Genomic DNA, 15000 nt, shown 5'->3' on the forward strand with positions numbered 1-15000 from the left:
AAATTTAAATTTAAATTTAACATTTAGATTTAAATTTAACATTTAGATTTAGCATTTAGATTTAACATTTAACATTTAAGTGTAACATTTAACATTTGGATTTAAATATTTAAAATATCTCTAAGTTGACAAATATTGTTGTCAATGTGCAAAAAAGTGACTCTCCAAAATTCACAGCAGTTTTTGAAACATGGTTTGAAGCTAAATGTGACAACATGTTGCTGTTATTTTCAGCGTGAGCTGCTTTACAAACGGGACCCCACATCTGTAGAGGTCATGGACGTCTGCCTAACATTTGTTTTCTGGACCTGAATAATGTTCTTTACGCTGCATTTCTGCAGGAGCCGAGATCTGTGTCTCCAAGAGAAGATCAGATTGGGTTTAGCTTAGCTTAGCTTAGTCTGGAAGGTCATGTGACAGGAGCCCGACCAACCAGAGAAGGCTACGTCGTGACTTAAAGAGGTTCGGTTTATGAAGATCTCCGTATAGTTGAGAAGTTAGATTCTCAACGTTGAAAACAGACGTGGTCTGAGACTAATGAAAATGAGAGTGTGACTTTCTGCTGTGTGACTGTGTTGTTGAGCTGTTGTGTGTGTGTTACTGACTTGTTGAGCTGTCGTGTGTGTGTTACTGACTTGTTGAGCTGTCGTGTGTGTGTTACTGACTTGTTGAGCTGTTGTGTGTGTGTTACTGACTTGTTGAGCTGTCGTGTGTGTGTTACTGACTTGTTGAGCTGTCGTGTGTGTGTTACTGACTTGTTGAGCTGTCCTGTGTGTGTTACTGACTTGTTGAGCTGTCGTGTGTGTGTTACTGACTTGTTGAGCTGTCGTGTGTGTGTTACTGACTTGTTGAGCTGTCGTGTGTGTGTTACTGACTTGTTGAGCTGTCGTGTGTGTGTTACTGACTTGTTGAGCTGTCGTGTGTGTGTTGCTGACTTGTTGAGCTGTCGTGTGTGTGTTACTGACTTGTTGAGCTGTCGTGTGTGTGTTACTGACTTGTTGAGCTGTCGTGTGTGTGTTACTGACTTGTTGAGCTGTCGTGTGTGTGTTACTGACTTGTTGAGCTGTCGTGTGTGTGTTACTGACTTGTTGAGCTGTTGTGTGTGTGTGTTACTGACTTGTTGAGCTGTCGTGTGTGTGTTACTGACTTGTTGAGTGCGCTCTTGTTCATCCTCTGCTCCTCGTTGTCAACAAACTGACACTCAGAGTTTATCTTCTTCTCCCAGAACGTCTTGATGTGCAGCCGGTCGTGGATCAGAGCCGCACTCATCTGCACAGACACACAACCCTCAGTGACACACAACCCTCAGTGACACTGCTCAGCCGAAGGAGATCAACCAGCTTCTAGAAATCCACTCAACTGAAACCGCTGAACACCCGTGATGAACAGCGATCAGGTGAGAGGTGGAGCAGCCGTGTGCAGCAGACACACACAGGAAGTGACCTGTTACCTCTGCTGCTGAGGTAACAGGTCACTTCCTGTTACCTCAGCAGCAGAGGTCATGTGACTTTCATGACAACACAAACTCTGGTGCAAACCTCTTCCGGAGCTCACGTCTGAAATCGACTCGTGAGCGTTGGAGTGCGAAGTGGACGCTGACTGCAGTTCCCATAACGGCCACCGGTGGCGTTGATAACAAAGGTTTTTGTAAATGTTACTCACAGAACATTTTCTCCAGAAATCAATGAGACATTAATTTAAATGAAGCAGTTTAAAAGAAATAAACCGGAGTCAGAACAAAAGAAAAGCAGCTACTGAGATTAGTTTAGCTGAGGTTAGCCGTAGCTATGGAACTTAGCATCAGAGCTAACCGTGGCGCAACAGTTAAACTAAAAACTAAACTTAAAAATACCTTGAGCTGCAGTGGTGGGAACTAACAAAGTAGAAATACTTTGTTACTGTACTTAAGTAGATTTTTCACATATCTGTACTTTACTTGAGTATTTATTTACCTGACGACTTTTTACTTTTACTCGTTACATTTGAGCACAAATATCTGCACTTTCTACTTCTTACATTCTAAAAACTGGCTCGTTACTTGAGCAGCGGAGGTTGTCTCTCTCTCTCTCTCTCTCTCTCTCTCTCTCTCTCTCTCTCTCTCTCTCTCATCTAGGGTTCAAAATTTGTAAAATTATAGATTATATACATTATTGTTAATGTTGTTGTACATTTCAACACCAGATACTTTTGATACTTAAGTACTTTTAATATGAGCTACTTTAAGACTTTTACTCAAGTCATTTTCAAGACGGGTGACTTCTACTTTTACCAAAGTCACTTTCAGGTCAGATATCTGTACTTTTACTCAAGTACGGCTTTCAAGTACTTTATACACCACTGTTGAGCTGTAATTAGCATACAAACACTGTTTTGGATGAACTACAAATTTAAAAAGGTTTTTTACAGGAAGGTTCTCTTATCTTGTGAAACATGCGTCAGAATTTATAACTCAAATTTGAGTCATCGTGAAGTTTCTGCATTTTGTCTTATATATATATATATATATATATATATATAACATGTATCCACAATATTTCTTGAGCTGAACTGAATCCTACTGATATTATTTTAAATTCACCTTCTGAATTAAAACTTTACACTTTTCACTTTCACAGTTTTAAGTTTCAAACTCAGTCGACCTGACGTTAGAAAATAAATTCAACTTCAAACCAAGACTTTTAAAAGACGTCTGCATCTGATCTGAATAAACATTCAAATAGAGAAAGAGAGATTTGATGATGAACAGAAGAATAATTTATATTCAAAAGAGAAAACAAACCTTTGTTCAGACCTTCAGCCGAGCGTCCGTCAGCCTCACGGGTGTGTGTGTGTGTCTGTGTGTGTGTGTGTGCGAGTGTGTGTGTTACAAATTAACTCTGCTTATGTACCCCCCCCCCCCTCTCTGATCTGTCTGTCTCGTCCATCTCTCTCTCTCTCTCTCTCTCTCTCTCTCTCTCCCAGTCTGTGCTGGGATTAAACGGGACCAGTGGGACGCAGCGACTGAGAGACGAGGACGAACAGAGGATGGAGACAGACAATCCACTTATTTATAGACGCAGGTTTTTCATTGGCTGACGAGTTTTAGTTCATTTAAAAAAATTAATTGTTGAAAATAAACAAACTATTAAATCAATTAAGAAAGATATATAAAAGCTGTAAAACCTCAGATTGGAGAAAATGTTACGTTTCGTATTTTACGTAAAAAATCTGTCAATAACAACAATATTTAAATAATCATTTAAAAAATCCTAATTTCCCAAGATGATGAATGTTATTGGAGTAGAAATATCTAAAACACAAGTCGGCTACAAGTACTTCAAGTAATCGAGTTAATGTGTTTAGTTACATTTGTAAGTGTTGTAAAGTGTTGATGTTTGTGTCTTTTCAGTGACATAAAAAACTAAATGGAGAAAAAAGTGGAAATGTGATCATTCGTGTTTCCATGACGACTGAGATTTACAGCCCAGACCCTTCGATTCCGACACACACACACACGCACACACACACACACACGCACGCACACAGACACACACACACACACACACACACACACGTCGTCACAATAAAACATTTCTGACTCAACTTGTGGGACAAACACTGGTCCCCACACCGGCTGGAACACCTGGAACACACACACTCACTCAGCCATCTGCTCCATTAGAGTTAAATCACTGTGAGTGTGTTTGTGTGTGTGTGTGTGTGCGTATGTGGTGTGAGTGTGTGAGAGAGATAGTGTGTGTGTGTGTAGTGATGTTGTGGGGACTCGGAGACAGAACCAGTGCAGCTGGCGATTTGGTTTCAGGTTGAAGTCAAAGTTGTTTGTTTCAGGGTTAAGACTTTAGGTTTGTGTTAGAATCAGGTTTAGATAACAAACCAGTGTCCAGGTAACACTGGATCCACCCGGGTCCTCACAACGACAGAAACACCAATGAGTGTGAGACATATATATCTTTATCTATATAGATATATCTATATCTATATCCTGTGGACCTGGTGGAACGCTGTGTGTGTAGAAACAGAAAGTGATCCGCTGTTAGAATGATGTCATGAATTTCAGGACACATTTACAAGAGAGAGGGAAAGTGTGTGTGTGTCACACTTGGACAGTTGGGTGACAAGGTTTGACATTTCAACCCTCGAGGGGCGTGATATGATACACACACACACACACACACACACACACCACACACACCCCCAACACGCACACACACACACAGACACACACACACCAGTCACGCAGCTGCGGCTCGGACACTGAAAACATCTCGTTAAACCAGCAACTTATTAGAAAACAGAAGTTTATTATGATGAAACTCACCAAAGTCAAAATAAAGATAATAGAAATGAATCACATGAAAGAAAATATTAAAAAATAATTATTGTTAATAATTAATATATAAATATATATATATATATATATATTTCAGTTTTTATTTATCTTGATCACAAAACGTATTTACTTCCCCATTTAATTTGACCTTTCTTTAAATTAGGTTTTTCTTTTATGTTCAAATCTATTCAAGTATTATTTTCCATGTGCATTTTTCACCCTTTCCCCAAACTTATTTAATTCTGTATTTTATTTTTACGTTTCATTATACATTAGTCATTTTATAATAAAGCATAAATTCAATAAAATATGTGAAATAAATAAATATAAAAATTAAAACCGAAAAATATATATTTTTTCAGTTTAAAGTGTGAATTCTTCTTTGGGTCTTTTAGTTTCCAGAACACTTATCGTAACATTTGGAATAAAGTATCAACAACTTTCAGTTCAACATTTCGATTCTACATTATTATATGATTATATACACGATTATACGTTTGGATTCAAATTTCATGACTGATTTTCAAATGCTGATTTGATCTGTTTCAGAAACACTAAGACGTTGAAACTACGTCGAGAACAATTCAGTTTTTGAAAGTGTTTTGTTCCTGTTGAACTGTTTGTGTTGCTCTGTGTGGCAGCGCCCTCATGTGGAGCAGCAGAGGAACTGCAGAGGGATATCAATTAGAGGCCTGATCTACGGTGGCCCTGAGGGTCAAAACACGACACCTTACAATCCTGAAATTCAAAGTCTCACAAATTATTTGATTAAATATTTGCCTTTTAGTTTTAGCTCATATATTTCAGTGTGACAGGGGAAAACGTACTTGAAGTTGTAAATAGTTTTAAACATGAAATGTTTTGATAAATATTGACGTCAAATCAAACTTTCCTCCGGCAAAGCCTTGTGTATCATTTGTCATATCTGTTAATATGGATTTGAATGGTTTTCTCTCATGTGTTGAGTGAACTTATGATGAGTTGAAATGTATCTGGAACTGTTCTGCCGTAATTTGCTCTTTTTTTCCTAACAAATAAGAAATCATGAATCTTGAAATCGATTTCAGTTCCGACTTCCTGTGGTGCCTCCACCTGTAGTGACCAGCAGGGGGCGACTCCTCTGGTAGTTTCCATAGAAAGTGACTTCATCCAGGAGTTTCTGTCTCAGTCTCTAGTTCCAAGTCTTCTTCAAACAGCTGATGTTCATTTAGTGAATTATGATCATTTAGAGTCAAACAGACCATAAAGCACCGGATGTTTTTTTGGGGGGGGTTCTATAGTGTGATTGACAGCTAGTACCGTCCAATGGGTGCAGGTGGCTCTGAGTCAGGCTCCACCCCCCGCTTCTCCAAATATGGTTCCTTGTGGTCTGATGGCGCTGAACCAGCAGGTGACGTCATAGTTAATATAAACTCTGATTAAAGCCTCATGAGTCAAAAACAACACAACAGTGATTCATTCATATTCTTTTCCAGTTATTATTAAAATCAGAAAACCAAAAATCATCTGAACCATTTAAAGAAGAGAACAGGAACATTTTCATTTGGTTAAAACAAGTAAAATCAGCTGTTTCCAGAACAAATAATGATTCACATATTATTAATTATTCAACAGATGTTTCACTGAATCAATAAAAAGTATCAAACAGCAGAGAAGACGTAGAAAAGTTCCAAGAACGAAGTAAAACTTCATCAAGTCAGTTGTAGAAACTCTGAACCAGTTCACATCCTGAATTGGCTCATTACTTATTTTTCATATTTATTACTAATTACCACAATTAAAGTATTTCGAACGTGACTTCAGGTTTAATGTTAAATAATTAGTCACGTATATATTTTCATTTTAAATGTATTAAATTGGGTGTTATTTTTTCTTTGCATGTATTTGACCAAACCTCTCCGTGTTCACCTGACTCTGACACACTGAACCTTTAAGGGCTCAGATATTATTTTTGTGTTTCGTATTGTTTGATATTATTTATTTGTGATTGAATTCATCACTTGTCTTTTCTCTGTTTGAATGAGCTCACAGACACAAATTATTATCAACTTTGTTGTGACAATAAAGTTTCTAGATTATTGCAAAGTTGCTGCTGAGTCGTTTTTGTTTAAGTACAAACGTAGAAAATGTTTTGATGAATCTGAAGTTTGTTCAGAATGAAGCCGTCACGTGATCAGGTCGAAGGTCACAGGTCGAAGGTCACAGGTCGAAGGTCACATGTCGCTCCTCCACTCGGGGTCCAGGTGCTGCTGGACCACGCTCTCGTCCGTCTCCACTGACGAGGACACATGGACACTTTGAACACCTCTGGTCTCAGTAACGTGTGTGTGTTTGTGTGTGCGTGTGTGTGTGTGTGTGTGTGTGTGTGTGTGTGTGTGTGTCTGTGTGTCTGTGTGTGTGTGTGTGTGTCACCTTGGCCCTCGATTCTGATGTAGAGATCAGCGAGTCTCGTCACCACCTCCTCCTCTTCCTCTGCCAGGACGCCGGACAGAGAGATGCCGTCGTATCCTCCGCTGTCGCTGCAGAACTTGATGAAGCTGCAGGCGAGTGTAAAGTGAAACCATTACATCATCATTCTGTGTGTGTGTGTGTGTGTGTGTGTGTGTCTGGAGAGACCATGTGACACTCACTGAGCCCAGGTGGGATCTGTGTTCAGCACTCTGGGGTTTCCCAACACGATCAGCAGGGCTTTGGCTCGAGTTATGGCCACATTAAATCTCTGGAGAAGAGAAACGAGAGTGAGGATGGTGTTCTCCGTGCACGTGCACGTGCACAGTGCATGTGATTGTTACCTTCTCATTCTTGACAAAGCCCAAGTTGAACTGTTTGTCGAAGTCGGTGTAACGGGAGCTGCTGCGCACGGTGGACACCAGGATGACTCTCCTCTCCTGCCCCTGGAACTCCTCCACCGAGCCCACCTGACACATGGAGGCAAACCTCAGGCCTCACCGACTCTGAGTGAAGACTACAACTCCCAGCATCCCTCACTGCTTCACCCAACTCTGAGTGAAGACTACAACTCCCAGCATCCCTCACTGCTTCACCCGACTCTGAGTGAAGACTACACCTCCCAGCATCCCCCACTGAGTGAAGACTACAACTCCCAGCATCCCTCACTGCTTCAACACAACTCTGAGTGAAGACTACACCTCCCAGCATCCCACACTGCTTCACCCAACTCTGAGTGAAGACTACACCTCCCAGCATCCCCCACTGAGTGAAGACTACAACTCCCAGCATCCCTCACTGCTTCACCCGACTCTGAGTGAAGACTACAACTCCCAGCATCCCTCACTGCTTCACCCGACTCTGAGTGAAGACTACACCTCCCAGCATCCCTCACTGCTTCAACACAACTCTGAGTGAAGACTACAACTCCCAGCATCCCTCACTGTTCTTTTGTGTTTCAGTTTGATTTATTGTGAAATATCTTGTTACCTTCAGTTGATCCATGTTCATAAATTTAAAGCTTTTCTGAACTTTATTCAGAGCCTGACGGATTTTCTGCACCTGAAACAACGAGAAAAAGAAAAAACACATACAAGTAATCACATGTTTATAATATGTTTATAATAACATGTTTATGATCACATGTTAATAATCACATGTTAATCTGTTTCCACTTGAGCGTGTTGTTTTGAACAGTTGGAGGACCTCCTACCTGCTTCCTGTAGGGGGCGATGATGCCTATGTCTCTGGGTGAGATGGTGGCCAGGCCCTTCTTGCCTTGGTTCTCCAGCAGCTTCTTCACGTACTCCATCAGCACCTCCACCTCGGCTCGGTTGAAGAACGACGGGCTGCTGGCCTCACGCTCGTCTACGCCAGTGACACCGTGGAAGATCAAAGGGAAACCCTGAATTTAAATAGAGTTGTGTTGTAACACAGTTGTGTTGTTACACAGTTGTGTTGTAACAGTTATAACACAGTTGTAACACAGTTGTGTTGTAACACAGTTGTAACACAGTTGTGTTGTAACACAGTTGTAACACAGTTGTGTTGTAACACAGTTGTAACACAGTTGTGTTGTAACACAGTTGTAACACAGTTGTGTTGTAACACAGTTGTAACACAGTTGTGTTGTAACACAGTTGTAACACAGTTGTGTTGTAACACAGTTGTAACACAGTTGTAACACAGTTGTAACACAGTTGTAACACAGTTGTAACACAGTTGTAACACAGTTGTAACACAGTTGTAACACAGTTGTAACAGACGCTCAGTGTGTGTGAGTCTTTACGATCTTCGGGAGGTGTGGCCAGTTGCAGTAGGAGTTGCGTAGAACCTCGTCAGCGCTGCACAGCAGCTCCGAGTCGTAGAAGAGCTCGTTGGGAACCTTCAGGATGGACGGGTGGGACCTGACCAACGGGAGGAGAACACATTCAGACTCAGCTGGTCAAATCAAACGCACACAGCCGGGGGTCCGTTCACACCTGTAGTTACACAACAGCTTGGTGACAAAGCGACAATCCAACTCGCCGTGGTCCTTCTGGTACAGAGAGAAGTGGGTCATCATGCGCTGCAGCAGGGAAACTCCTGCACACACAGGAAGCTTCTCCCTCAACACAACCAGCAGCACACACTGAAACACACAACCATGGATTCAATGTGTGTGTGTGTGTGTGTGTGTGTGTGTGTCCTCACCCAACCCATGCTTCAGAGCTAGCGGGGATCTGAGGATGGGTCCGAGCTGCTTGGGGTCTCCAGCCAGGACCACCTGACCCGTCTGTGCATGGAGCAGCCCTTTGGAAACACAGACACACACACACTATATACACACTACACACTGATACAACCTAACAATGACGTCACAGTGGCATTAGTGTTTGACATCTTGAATATGACACGCTTCTTGTTCTTATGATTTGATTCCACACTTGTCTGAACCCGCTGGGCCCGGCGGCGGCTCCTGAGGGAGCACGCCGTGGTGGTTACCTGCCAACGGGATCAAACACTCGTCTCCACGGCGTGGGGGGGGGGGGTTACCTGCCAACGGGATCAAACACTCGGTCTCCACGGCGTGTCCGGCCTCGTCCACGAACACGTGCGTGAAGTGACCAGCGGGGATTCCTCCTGTGACCAGCCTGCGGAGACACCACACGGGTCGAGCGTTGACACAACGTAAACAGGAAGTGAATACTGCAGCAGTGGGAGCGTGGTGCAGTACCTCCCAGCTGTCACCAGGGTGGTGACCATGACCCGGTACTCCATCAGCTCCGCCTTCACAGGAAACACGTAGCAGTCGCCCTCCAGGTTGGAGCAGGTCTGAAAGCACCAGAGAATCCGGTCACACGCCTCAGACAAGAAGCTGCTCCATCACCTGGTGGACGAGCGGAGGAGGAACTGACCTTCAGCTCTTCAGGGACGCACCGGGGGTCCCGGCTGCTGGCGTACATGCGGTGCACTTTGAGCCGATCCACGTGGTCCAGGATCTTCTTGCACAGCAGGTCGGCGGCGCTGTTGGAGGGAGCGCAGGCCAGGATGTGGCAGGAGGCCTGAGTCTTCTCGATCTGCTTGATGGCCTCCACCAGGGTCACCGTTTTACCTGAACACACAAACCAGAAGAAGTCAGGTGAGAGCAACTTCATCTCTGTCCCTGATTGAAGCAGAAATCATCTGAACCTAAGAATCCCTGTTCCAGGTTGACTCCTGTGATTCTGAGGTGAGCGTTCATCTGAGTCTCTTCAGCCTCTCGTGAGGAATCAGCTCTGACGTGTCCCTGAGGATCTGAATCTCTGAGGCCTAGCGTTCGGTGCTGACTCAGGCTTCACCCGACTCTGAGTGAAGACTACAACTCCCAGCATCCCTCACTGCTTCAACACAACTGAGTGAAGACTACACCTCCCAGCATCCCTCACTGCTTCAACACAACTGAGTGAAGACTACACCTCCCAGCATCCCTCACTGCTTCAACACAACTCTGAGTGAAGACTACACCTCCCAGCATCCCTCACTGCTTCAACACAACTCTGAGTGAAGACTACACCTCCCAGCATCCCTCACTGCTTCAACACAACTCTGAGTGAAGACTACAACTCCCAGCATCCCTCACTGCTTCAACACAACTCTGAGTGAAGACTACAACTCCCAGCATCCCTCACTGCTTCAACACAACTCAGAGTGAAGACTACACCTCCCAGCATCCCTCACTGCTTCAACACAACTCAGAGTGAAGACTACAACTCCCAGCATCCCTCACTGCTTTAACACAACTCTGAGTGAAGACTACAACTCCCAGCATCCCTCACTGCTTCAACACAACTCTGAGTGAAGACTACAACTCCCAGCATCAGCTCTGACGTGTCCCTGAGGATCTGATTCTCTGAGGCCTAGCGTTCGGTGCTGACTCAGCTGTTTCCCCTGAGGGACTGAGAGAGGACGAGCTGGTAAAACTAAGACATTGTTTCCAACCTTCGTTGAATCTTTCCTGATCACAGATCTAACTTCTCTTCACTTGGGACCCGACCAGCAAACCACATGCTGACGGGTTCTTTACACAGACCCACAGGACCTGGCTGCACCTGTTCCTGGTGGTCCGAACACCAGGTAGGGGGCCGGCTTGGACGATCCAGCTACGATGTGTTGGACAGCTCCAAACTGTTGTGGGTTCTTCTCCAGATTCCGGTCACACAATCTGCGAACAACAGAGCGACACACAGCGATGAACACAACATCTCACAGGAGAACTTTTGTTTAGGACAACTTTCAGTGGCTGAAGTAGAAACAACACAACAACACAACAACACAAAGTAACCGAGTGTCTGGTAGTGAAACACACTCTTTGTCAGAATCCTAGTGCAGTAACTGCAGCTGTCAGTAGAGGGCGCTGTCCTTCCCTTTACAGTTTTTTTCGATTGCTCAAACACTAAAATCCAAAGTGTTACACAATTATCAAAACCTTACACTCAAGGAGCAGAACATGAGTCCAGATCTGACCCACTATCAGCACAAGGTCAGACTCACACTTAATGCAAAACAATACACACAGTGATCTGCAAAACACTAAACACACTTGTATACATTAGACACAGAAGTATATGAAGATGTCACTGACTGTCAAATGACCCCCCCCCCCCCCATGAATGAAGTCATATGAAGCGTGTGTGTTTCATATGGTAACAAAATATGGTTTTGATAAATTAGTGTATAGTTTTTACAAGAGTGTTTCATTTTGCAAAGGATCTGAGGTGTTCTGCTGATTGTGTGTGTGTGGTTGTGTTGATTGTGTGTGTGGTTGTGTTGATTGTGTGTGTGGTTGTGTTGATTGTGTGTGTGGTTGTGTTGATTGTGTGTGTGGTTGTGTTGATTGTGTGTAGTGTTTTGAAACACCGGGCCCTGTTTTCAAAATCGTGCTTAAGCAATCGAGAAAAACTGTATTATGACTTCTGGGATCCTGGGCGTTGGCTGTGAAGCGCTGACTCATCACCCGGTGGTCACGTGACCTGACTCAGCGACTCGTGCAGACGCAGGAAGCTGCAGAGACACGCCCCCCACGCAGCAGCTGACTGACCTGAGGTCGGGCAGCTCGGCCGGCTGCCGGGCCGGCGGCGCCGGGAACAGCAGCTCCTCCAGGCCGTGGAGCGCCGCCAGCTCGGCTGCTCGCTGCTGGACACGCAGGCCGGTCCGGTTCAACGTGAACTCCACGCTGAACCTCATGCCCTCGAAGAACCGGCTCAGCAAACTGCAAAGAAGCATCTTCTCTGTTAACCTTCAGTGAAATGTTGTGACTTGTTGTGCGTTGCTGAATGTTGTCGTTGTCGTACTCGGAGCTGAAGCCCAGTTTGACTCGGTTCAGCTCCACACTGTGAACGTAGCCGCGGAACTTCACCCCCGATTCTCCTGAGGGACAAACCAGCAGAACGTCTCCGCGCAGAACAGAGGGGCGGTTCTCCGCCACACCCGGCACCTGGGGGGGGGGGGGGTTATACTCTGATCTTATACAGTCACGGATCATATCTATATACATATTCATCAGTAGCTACAGGTGTATATATATATATATGTAGAGCTGGTGACTGAGTGCATGTCAGGTCTTTACTTCCAGGACCAGGAGCCTCTTGTTGTCTTTGTCTCGGGTCATGACGGCGTGCTCGGCCCTCTCGTTGTTGGGGATGTTGTATCTCTTGATGTCCACCTCCATCTGACGCTCCTCCAGAAACAGCAGCAGCTGGAACTTCTGGGTGTAGTTCTCCCGGCTGAGCGGCGTCTCCAGCAGCGTCTGTCTGATCAGAGACCAGAACAACCAGTCAGCTGGTGGGATGTAGATCCCGTAAAGGTCAAGCTCCACATTGAACCGACCTTTGACCCGGCTGACCAGCCTTCAGTGAGTCGATGAGTTGGTTCACATACGGTGGAATACGATACGGTTTTAAAGGAACCTCGTTCTTCAGCCGCAGCACGGACAGCCTGGAGACAGGAGACACAGAGCAGAGAGTTGGTTTGGTCCGGACGTCCGTGAGATTCACCTTCAGCTCTGAGGGAAGGAAAGAAGGAAACAACTCTCTGGAAGCACCAAGACGTGACCAACACAACGGTTCGATCACGGAAAGACTTTCAGAGGAACGATCCCGACTTGGTGAAGACCTGTGGACGACAGCAGGAATCAAACATGTGTGTTTCCGTGCAGATTGAAACAGAGAGGTTTACCCCTCCGGTCTCTGCCCGTCCACGATTCTGCAGTCGACCTCGGGGGTCCAGGTGCAGAGCGGCTGGGGCTTGTAGGGTGCGATGGGCGCCAGCTCCACGCCCAAGGAGCTGAGGCACCGCGCCTCGATGAAGCGCACGATGTAGAACTCAGCGGAGGTCGGCTCCAGGTCGGGTTTGAACTCAAAGGCCAGAGTCACCGGGTAGAACCCGACCCAGCTGCAGCGGAAGTGAACGCTGATGTCGTAGCTTTCACCTGAGAACACACCAGACGCTGATCAGCTGAGTGTTCCCTGTGCCCCCCCCCCCAACCCCCCCCGCCGGGATGGCTCACCTGCTCCGAGGGTCCGGGGGTTCCTCCTGGTCACCTTGTGCTCGTCCGTCAGAGCCAGGTGTTTGAGCCAGTGCAGCGGAGCGTAGTAGGTGAAGAGCAGCGGCCCGGCCCCCGTGTTCCTCACGCTCAGTTTGACCTCGTACTGTTCACAGAGAGAGAAGCTGAGGAATCTGATCCACAACATCTGGATCTGATCCACAACATCTGGATCTGATCCACAACATCTGGATCTGATCCACAACATCTGGATCTGATCCACAACATCTGGATCTGACCCACAACATCTGGATCGGAACCACAACATCTGGATCGGAACCACAACATCTGGATCTGATCCACAACATCTGGATCTGACCCACAACATCTGGATCTGATCCACAACATCTGGATCTGATCCACAACATCTGGATCTGATCCACAACATCTGGATCTGACCCACAACATCTGGATCTGATCCACAACATCTGGATCTGATCCACAACATCTGGATCTGATCCACAACATCTGGATCTGATCCACAATATCTGGATCTGAACCACAACATCTGGATCTGATTCAGCTGCGTCATAATCAATCAATACCTCGTATGTGTCTTCCATACTCAGGCAGAGCTTCCCCTGGTTGAACTGGTGCTCCGAGGTGATGCTGACGCCATGTTTGTCAGAGATGAACATCGACCTTTGGAGAGAAAGGGCAAAGGTCATGACACTTAAAGATTAGAGGGCGGCTGTGAACTGGATTTCACATTTTACATGATTCCATATGGAACGATTGAAACTGGAGTAAAGTTAAATGTTATAAATTCCACATGCAGCACAATCTTTAAACGTTGTGTGTGCTGATCAACTAAGTGTTTGAGACTGAGTTGTGCTGGGGGGGGGCTGACGCCTTCAGGCACACGCTGGTACTGCAGTAGCCTCCAGACTGACCCTGAAGGTGTGTGAACAGGAACTGGTCCTTGAGAACATGTGCTCGGTTCCTCTTGGTTCCAACAACAAACACATCTCACACGCTTCAGACCAAACAAACTCCTGAGACCTCCACGAGTCGCCGTGGGAACCTGGTGATCAGGAGGAGAGAGAGAGAGAGAGAAAGAGAGAGAGAGAGAGAGAGAGAGAGAGAGAGAGAGAGAGAGAGAGAGAGACAGAGAGAGAGAGATAGGGAGACCTCCACGAGTCGCCGTGGGAACCTGCTGATGTCACCGGGGTTTTTCTAGGGAACAAGATCATCAGAAGCACTTGTGTCACCTGTCTGTCTTCAGTTTGGTCATCAGGCGAGACGCCATCTGCCTCCGTGCTCGGACTCCCGTGTCCGCTCCATCGGGGGGGGTGGAGGTCGGGGGTGTGCCGGGACTGGTGGCTCCGCCCTGGGGCCGACGAGTCCTGGATGTGGACCACTGGTCCACGTAAAGAGCTCGAACCTGAGCACAGCAGCACTTCACGTCTTAGATTTTCATTTAGAGTTTGAGAAGAAGAAGAACATGAAGAAGAAGATGATGAAGAAGATGATGAAGAAGATGATGAGGAAGAACAGACCTTGGGGTGGAATCGGATTATTCCACTTCGTACTGTTATTTTCCCGTAGGTTCTCAGGCCGTAAAGAATGGAACCGAAGCTCGGGTCTTTGGATCCTTGGATCCTGAGACAAACAGACAGGGACACTGGTGATGAAGATGAGGATGATGAACAGAGTGTAA

General features: G+C 45.7%; 2 protein-coding genes across 2 annotated transcripts in view; both read right to left on the minus strand.

Annotated features, from left to right (window-relative positions):
* LOC133001303 (protein FAM240C) overlaps nt 1–1269 on the minus strand; it is a 5152-nt gene extending 3883 nt beyond the window's left edge. Inside the window, exon 1 of the mRNA XM_061070848.1 lies at nt 1148–1269. Coding sequence (XP_060926831.1) covers nt 1148–1269 — 122 coding nt within the window. The remainder of the gene's footprint in view (nt 1–1147) is intronic.
* A 4515-nt stretch (nt 1270–5784) lies between these two features.
* LOC133001327 (putative helicase mov-10-B.2) overlaps nt 5785–15000 on the minus strand; it is a 10081-nt gene continuing 865 nt past the window's right edge. Inside the window, exons 2-23 of the mRNA XM_061070874.1 lie at nt 14840–14942; nt 14552–14724; nt 13886–13982; nt 13305–13446; nt 12974–13226; nt 12626–12733; nt 12366–12549; nt 12091–12233; nt 11838–12008; nt 10849–10961; nt 9676–9872; nt 9495–9592; nt 9314–9411; nt 8972–9070; nt 8761–8863; nt 8568–8685; nt 7992–8183; nt 7769–7840; nt 7123–7248; nt 6961–7049; nt 6743–6867; nt 5785–6605 (exon numbers count right to left, since the gene is read on the minus strand). Of these exons, the coding sequence (XP_060926857.1) occupies nt 6544–6605; nt 6743–6867; nt 6961–7049; nt 7123–7248; nt 7769–7840; nt 7992–8183; nt 8568–8685; nt 8761–8863; nt 8972–9070; nt 9314–9411; nt 9495–9592; nt 9676–9872; nt 10849–10961; nt 11838–12008; nt 12091–12233; nt 12366–12549; nt 12626–12733; nt 12974–13226; nt 13305–13446; nt 13886–13982; nt 14552–14724; nt 14840–14942 (2866 nt within the window). The 3' untranslated portion in view covers nt 5785–6543. The remainder of the gene's footprint in view (nt 6606–6742; nt 6868–6960; nt 7050–7122; nt 7249–7768; nt 7841–7991; nt 8184–8567; nt 8686–8760; nt 8864–8971; nt 9071–9313; nt 9412–9494; nt 9593–9675; nt 9873–10848; nt 10962–11837; nt 12009–12090; nt 12234–12365; nt 12550–12625; nt 12734–12973; nt 13227–13304; nt 13447–13885; nt 13983–14551; nt 14725–14839; nt 14943–15000) is intronic.

Source organism: Limanda limanda, chromosome 5 (assembly GCF_963576545.1).
Source record: "Limanda limanda chromosome 5, fLimLim1.1, whole genome shotgun sequence".
Classification (NCBI taxonomy): domain Eukaryota; kingdom Metazoa; phylum Chordata; class Actinopteri; order Pleuronectiformes; family Pleuronectidae; genus Limanda; species Limanda limanda.